This window comes from Pyrus communis, chromosome 3 (genome assembly GCF_963583255.1).
Source record: "Pyrus communis chromosome 3, drPyrComm1.1, whole genome shotgun sequence".
NCBI lineage: Eukaryota > Viridiplantae > Streptophyta > Magnoliopsida > Rosales > Rosaceae > Pyrus > Pyrus communis.
This window is the reverse complement of record NC_084805.1, coordinates 6,855,675-6,862,963: the sequence shown is the minus strand read 5'-3', so window position 1 is coordinate 6,862,963 and position 7,289 is coordinate 6,855,675. Positions and strand designations below refer to the sequence as shown.

Genomic DNA, 7,289 nt, shown 5'->3' with positions numbered 1-7,289 from the left:
TCCCCCTAGAATTTAAGCCTGACTTAAATTATTCTGGACTCACCAAACTATCATATTTCAAACATTTTTTTTGTTTGTTACTTATAATCTAACGGCTATGATCAAATGAGATCAAATCTAATGGTAAAAAAAAGATTTAATAGCTCAAAATTAAATCTACCGTCTAAAAGTATTTAAGAAAATTATTTAAATCAACTTTAAATTAAAACTTTAAAATACCTATGTATTTGCATGATTTTTAATTACTTATTGGAATTCAAATATTTTTATATTAAAATGTTCATAAAAAAAAATTTTAAAAAAATTAAGGATAATCTACATATATTTCATTTTCAAAAAAAAAAAATTACCCACAAAATAAAAGGCTAAAACCATTATTTAATAATCTCGTGCTAAAATTTTAAGTCATAAGAATTGAAGGAAAAAAACAATTTCTAGGTTATGGCTTAAAATTTTCAGGCTTAAATTTTTAAGCTTTTATCTCCAAGGATTAGAGATAGTCTAAGAGGCATAGCAAAAATACAAAGCATAATTGTTATATAAAATTCAAACTTGTTTCAAATAAAAGCAGATCTAACAAAAGTGCTTATGACAGTGTTTAGTACGGATGTAATCACAAACGGACACTTGATGACTCTATTTATTGTTGATGCATCACAATTTTCAACTTTACAGTCACGATGGTTAAGATTTGGGACAACAGATGCCAACAAGGGTATAAAGTTGCAAGGGAAGGAAGAAAAGAAAAACCAGAGGAACCAAACAGTAATACAATTTGCTTCTTTGTAATTCGGAGTGTCTCAACATTCAGGTCTACCACAAGTCCACAACAAATGTAATTGGAAAGAAAAACTACACCTGAAACAAGAAGAAAAATAGGGTAACTGGTATATCAATCCAATGATATCTTGACACGATACGATTCCGACTAAATTATTACTAATTAAGCAGATGAGCAGCCAAACGCTCAATCGAAAATGCAAATTGACCTCTCGCAAGCCCCTCGACCTCGAACTAGTAATGTTCATTTCTTTCTACAAAATATTTTGTTCTGTATGCAGCCGTATCCCCCGCCACTGCTCTCATTATAGAAAAGTGAAAAGGCTGTTGTTCAATGACAGCATTAACCAACTAGCCGCTGGCCACAATCTCATGAATGGCATCACTAACAGCTCCATCCTCCGATCTGACAGTAAGTTTCATCGCAACCTCCTTCGATGAACTGTCAATTCCAAATAACAACCGCACAAGAACCTTCACATTGCCTATGTACACACCGGACAATACACATGTGTGTGACCTTGAGTTGCTGGCAACGACCTCTGTGCCCTGAGCCATGCACACAATATATGTTATCGCTATAAAATGTTACCACTGAAATCTTCAAGCAGGAACAGAATATAATGCATTGTTAAGTATCTAATGCAGATTTATAGAGGTATCGTATCCATTATGCACTTGCGTTGTTGAAGCGCACGCGATAAAAAGGCCTCACAGACTTTTTAACATCCAGATCAACTGATTCTACAAGTACTTGCATAAAGACAAATCATAGACGTTTAACCTTAAAACAAAATTACCTCACAGGGCTGCATTCCAAGGAGGTTAATGACAGCATTAACAGCTTCAGTCAAGTTCTCCCTTGGCCCCAGGCCATATTCATCTACCCGCTCAAAATCAGCACCCATGCTATCCCAAGCATTCTTGAAATTGAAGACTGGAACCTTCAAAATGTAATCTGCAGCGACAACCTCAAGATCTTCCAGCTGGTATTCATCTTCCACACCATCTTCCTCTGCCTCACCAGTGGTTGGATCAACCTAGTGGCACACCCCCAGCTCATGAGAAAAGGGATTCAGACAAAGCTCAAAAGTTCTAAGGGTTGGCTTCTTAATATTGTCAAGAAACTCGGTCTATAAACAGGGCTAAAGGGAAGAACTTGATACCTCTTTAACAATGAACCTCAACAAGTTTGTAAATTTTCCAACTGCAGGGACACCTTCTGGCTTCTCAAATGCCAAAAAGGTTTGTCCAGGTGTATCATATGGAAGAGACCTGAGAGACCTGGATGCCACTTCAGAAAATTCCTCAGCTTCTGAAGTATCAACCACGACAATGACCTACAGGCAGAGAGTTGTAAGGAAATTCTGAAGCATAACTACAAAAGTAAAAGTGCTTTTTTAATATAAAAAGGGCTTTACATCTTCCAGTAATTGCTCAGGAATGGTATTGGTGCAGTTGTACTGGAACACAACATGGCTATCAAAAATGTGCTTGACAACATTAACTGCATATTCAGTTTCTGGCTCTGTTAACTCCACAGGTGCTGAGGACTGGCATGTGAAAAAAGTACACAATCAATTCCTAAGACAAAAAAACATGAGCTGTAACGAGCACATAAAGTATGAGAAAATATTCACGTCGCAGAACCTTGAATAATTTCCCAAAGTTTGAAAACTCCGGAATAGAGGAAAGCAACGCCTCATAAGCAGCAACTGTGGATGCAGGGCCAGTTGGTGGAGCACCAAGACCAGTTGGCTTTTTACTTTGAGCTTTCTTCTCAGCAAGTGGCTGTGACTTAACCTCCTTGGGTACAGAATTAATGTCAAATGGTTCTTCCGAAGCCTCCTATAATCACATTAAAACAATCATCAAAAGTCAAAACATGAGATAAGGATCTTAAGGGTATAAAAAAAATAAGCAAATGGAGGTTATGTTACTCACATAATTCTTCAAACTTGTCTCCAGATTGACAAGTGGGACATCCAGAGATCCAAAAAGGAAGTCCTTTACATCATTGTCAGTCTCAACAACTGAACCATCTCCTCCAAGCGTATTTAGATAGAGTGTTGCCCTATCACGAACCTGAGAGAGTACCAAAAAGAAATTCAGTATATAACTATATACTGAATCTAAAACAAATAAATCATGAAAGAAATGGCACATAAACTCAGAAGCAGATTTGTACAGAGCCTTAGGTGAGTGTTCATACATGTTATATATAACCTAAATTTAAGGCCTTGAATGTACATATAGGGTACCTCATCATCACTGTCAAAGAGACATCGTCGCAGCAGAATAAACACTCGCGGCTGATGCATAGAAAAAAATAATTATAGTTCATTGTCATCAGTAACCATAGACAGAAACATATCTTCTTTGTATAGAGGGGGAGGGGGATCAGATTAAGCCATAATTCATTGAAAAAGATGTTACCTTCAATGAATCAACCATAGCACCAAATTTTGCCAATGTACTAACTGCACTCGCGCGAACAGTGGCATTCTCAAGATGTACTCGATTATATATGTACCTTATATATTTGCTTGGATCAGAGGTTTTTGGCCCTTCAATGCCCAAAAAGTGGAGTATCTAATAATAAAATATCTCAATCAGCCAAAAGAAAATTAAGAGGAATAGATTCTTCACCAAGTTTATGATAGATAAATCCCACCTGTGTAGAAAGATAGGTGAATTCACAATCTTCGATGAACTCGCAGAGATGAAGCAAGCCACTTTCTTTTGCATCAGGAATATCTCTAATGAGAATCACAATTGAATCAACAATTGCCTTTTTGTACTCAAACCCACCTTCTTCTCTGAGAATGTTGCTCAAAAAGTTCATCCTGTAGAAAACAAGAAGCAGTGACCATTACTTTGAAAACAACGGAGACAAATAAGAATATGTGCACTGAAAGATGAACAAAATGAAACCAAACGTTCTCAAACAAAATTTTGAGTATGTGGTAGATCACTCACAGAGCTCTGAACTTCAAAGGAAATTTCAAACACAACGATCTTATGGCTTCCACAACAACAATTTTGAACTCGTCAGCGATATCCGACATGAAATTAGTTATCTGCTTCATCAAGCGATCCACACTTGATTCATTTCCTGTCTTCAGAAGTGTTGTGATTGCAAGTGTGGCAATGCTCCTGTTCTGGTCAGAAATCAAACTCTCCATATCAATGTTGCAGTTTGTGACAGGCACTGGATGTGTCATTGCCACCTGGAAGAAAGATCAAAGTGATTATCAGGAATATTATTCACTGGGAAGCAAGAAAATAACTACAATCAAAATAATTTAGTCTAACAAGCCTTGTTTCACACGCAGAATAAAGAAACAGAACTAAAATCTACATACTATCAGTAATTGCCTCAAGATTACACTCAAAACTCTTTTCATATAGGATTTCTCATCTATCTCAAAACTACAAAAGCAGAACTCAGGACAGCAGGTCACTTTATTATAATAAATTTCAAACATAATGTGTATGTAGTAGAGTAAAAGGAGAAGAGGGATGCCTTGTTCAAGGTGCGGACAGCAGCAAATCTTAGAACTGGTTTCGAAGAGCTTAGGAATAGCTGCAGAACAGTGATTGCTGGAGTAAGTTCTCTGGGGGTCACACCATGGAGCTCTGTAATTGCTCTAGCAGCCTCCAAAATCACCATCTCTGCTTTGTGGCGAAGACAAGCCTCAAGATAATCGTAAAAGGGACGGTCGCCCGCTTGTGCATTTCCAGACTCGCGGATAACCTTTAGACAAACAATTTATTAAAATAAAGCATCAAAACACCAACGAAGCTAAAATAAAAGGTCCATAAGACTAAGCACCTGACTAGTATAACGAATCAAAAGGCACTGGGCCAATGGAGAGCGGACATTCCCCTTTGTCAAGCTGGTAACCAACTTGCTAACAGCAAGACGGTCATTCTGTCGTATCTGCAATTTCAAAAGTACAAGATCATCAACACCTTTCAATTGTAAAAAGGATAATTTATAACTATTCTAACAAAAATTGTTGAGTTGATGCAGAATCTTTCTTTGTATTCCACTTTAAAACTTAAAAAATGAAGGTTCACCTACAAGAATCACATTATATGGAATGAATGCTAAAAAAGGAAACTAGGCCCCATGATTGAGAATTAAAAGCTGAACCAGTCTGCAAAACGACAAATCACTGCACACCTAGCCCACTTGCTCACATCAACCAAACATTTGTCTATAAATGCAAGTAATTAGTTAATAATTAAATGGTAAATAACCATATGGAATGGATTTTGACTAAAAGCTTCCTCTATGTTTCGGGAAAGAAAAAATCTTGAACGTAAAGTCTGAAAACCAAACCAACTATGGCACATACCTGATGAAGTAAAGCCAGTGCATGGAACTGTACAAGGGCTGCTCTTGACTGGACAGCTTCCTGAACCTCATTGCTCCATCTTTTGACAATCTCTGGGTTAGTCTGTCAAAAGAGAAAGATAAGGGTACAAAGCCAACAAATAAATAAAACCCGAGACTTATGTACAGCAGAAACAGTACCTGGAGCAGATGGATCCCACTGACTAGAGCTGCACTTGCAACCACTGGATTCTTATCAACAATGGCTTGTTTCAGATATCGCTCAATCTGGGTAAGAAGGGTTCCATCTGTAATCCGACAGAGGACACGGATGGCATTTGCCCGATACATGTCTGTTTTACTATTCATATCCTTCATCAGGGAGCTTGTCACAATAATAACCTTGTTATGAGAAAAATTTCAGAAGTCAGTCCCAATTTTTTAGCATGCAAATGTACGAAGGAAATTAAATGATATAAAGTTGAGTCACCTCATCTGCAGAGGGGGACAACTCTTTTATGATCAGATAAACCATTCTCCTCAATCCTATATCTCTCGATTGGAAAAGCTTGGTCACAGAAAAGAAAACTTCTGTAGCTTCAACCTAATAATTTAATACAAAGTAACAAGAATCAATTGATGGCCAAAGTATACAATAACAAAATGATGCCACTAGATCACTAAAATTGACGATAAGATTTTGATCAATGTCAAGGGAGCAACAGAACCATTCGGTACAGAAGAAACCTGACCTTTGTAAAGGTTTCCCCCTGGTTCAGTAGATACAAAAGCTTTGTGATAACCTGAAAATTGATGACAATGACAAATATACAAAATCAGTTTCTGCTGAGCAAAGAAGACAGAAAAAAGGCAATTAGATGGATAATTTGGTGGTGCAAAGCAATAACCTGGGAGCATCTTCTAGCGTCGAGTTGAGGATCATTAAAAACCCTCGCTTCCTGAAGAACAGCACCCTTCTCAATCCCCAGAAACGGAGAATACTCTGCAGAAAATCAACATTAAAACAATTACTACAAAAATCACACCATTAACATTTCTAATACCGTGAAACTCGGACCTAATTAAACGAGGCTACAAGATCCCTATCACTATCCCACTGGCATTAAATCAAGACAAACCGAGTAGATTTGCCACAATTTTACTAACCGCATTGCGACATAACCTCAACAAAACTTAGAAAATATCCAGATCAGGACAAATTGAAGCAGATCAACAATAATTAAACCCTAATTCACTCAAATCCGATTCAAATGCTTCACGGTACGTAAATCGAGAAACAAAACCGCTACAACAAAGAGATCTGGGAACACGAATCGCCGATTGATGAGTCGCAACACAGAGAGCCGAAGTCGAACAAATTGGGAGAAAAAAAACCAGATCGAATTGGAGAGCGAAAACAATTGAGAGGTCTGTGAGCGAAGGGACATACCTTCGTCATCGCGATCGTCGTCCTTCTTCACAAGAGGCTGAGCCATCGCAGAACGAAGTGAATCTCTGAGATGTGCAAAAACTGTAGGACAAAAACCTCCCTCTCTCTTCTCTCTGTGTGTTGCTCGTTGGCTCGCTTCGCGAGTGAGGTAGTTTGAAGGAGAATAACAAGAGAAAAATGAGGGTTTCTTTCTAAAAACAACCGCACAGAGGGCTTCAGATCAGATGGTGAACTAGACGAAGGAGTTGGGTTCCGCTGTGGGTGAGGATCTGGTCGTGGTGAAGTATTGGCCGAATGGTAGTGCGCCACGTCATGTGGCCGGTGGTTTTAGTAGGAGTTGAATTTCTAATTTACCCTTCCGCTCAAAAATAATAGTAAGTGGTTGTTAAGCCAACTCTAATGGAAATGGCTGAAGGTCCAAAGTAAAAAATGATCTGATTTATCCAAAAATTCCTCATTAACCGATGGTTGGATTATAATTCTAAGAAGTTCATTAAGCTATTATTTGGTCAAAGGGACATCAGACTAGTCAAATGTAGATTCCTTCTAAACTTATTTTTTTTAGTCAACTATTTAGTTGCAATAATTTATTCAAATTCATAGTTTAAATTTGAAAACATTCAATGTTAGTTTAATTAAATTAAGCAATAAATTAAAATATAAACTTAAAACTACAAAATTATTAAGATGTTATGTTTAGCTCATTCGGTTAGAGAC

At 37.5% G+C, this 7,289-nt stretch overlaps 1 protein-coding gene across 1 annotated transcript; it reads right to left on the bottom strand.

The window, feature by feature from the left end:
- Window positions 1-756: 756 nt before the first annotated feature.
- Window positions 757-6,788, bottom strand: LOC137727811 (coatomer subunit gamma). Its single transcript, XM_068466641.1, has 18 exons — window positions 6,573-6,788; window positions 6,031-6,125; window positions 5,875-5,925; window positions 5,613-5,726; window positions 5,324-5,524; window positions 5,145-5,246; window positions 4,616-4,723; window positions 4,307-4,537; window positions 3,760-4,010; window positions 3,455-3,626; window positions 3,217-3,372; window positions 3,042-3,092; window positions 2,725-2,865; window positions 2,431-2,628; window positions 2,202-2,333; window positions 1,947-2,120; window positions 1,581-1,820; window positions 757-1,329 (listed from the first exon to the last, which is right to left on the bottom strand). Exons 1-18 carry the CDS (start codon window positions 6,616-6,618, stop codon window positions 1,132-1,134), a joined length of 2,661 nt encoding a protein of 886 aa, XP_068322742.1. The 5' UTR covers window positions 6,619-6,788; the 3' UTR covers window positions 757-1,131.
- Between the last annotated feature and the right edge of the window lie 501 nt (window positions 6,789-7,289).

What these genes read in the sequence shown, in the direction of transcription:
- LOC137727811 (XM_068466641.1), bottom strand. Translation starts at nt 6,618, where the DNA reads ATGGCTCAGCCTCTTGTGAAGAAGGACGACGATCGCGATGACGAAG. An exon ending in TGTCCCCCTCTGCAGATGAG is followed by an intron (nt 5,525 to 5,612) that starts GTGACTCAACTT and finishes TCTCATAACAAG; the next exon opens with GTTATTATTGTGACAAGCTC. An exon ending in AGACAAGTTTGAAGAATTAT is followed by an intron (nt 2,629 to 2,724) that starts GTGAGTAACATA and finishes ATGTGATTATAG; the next exon opens with GAGGCTTCGGAAGAACCATT.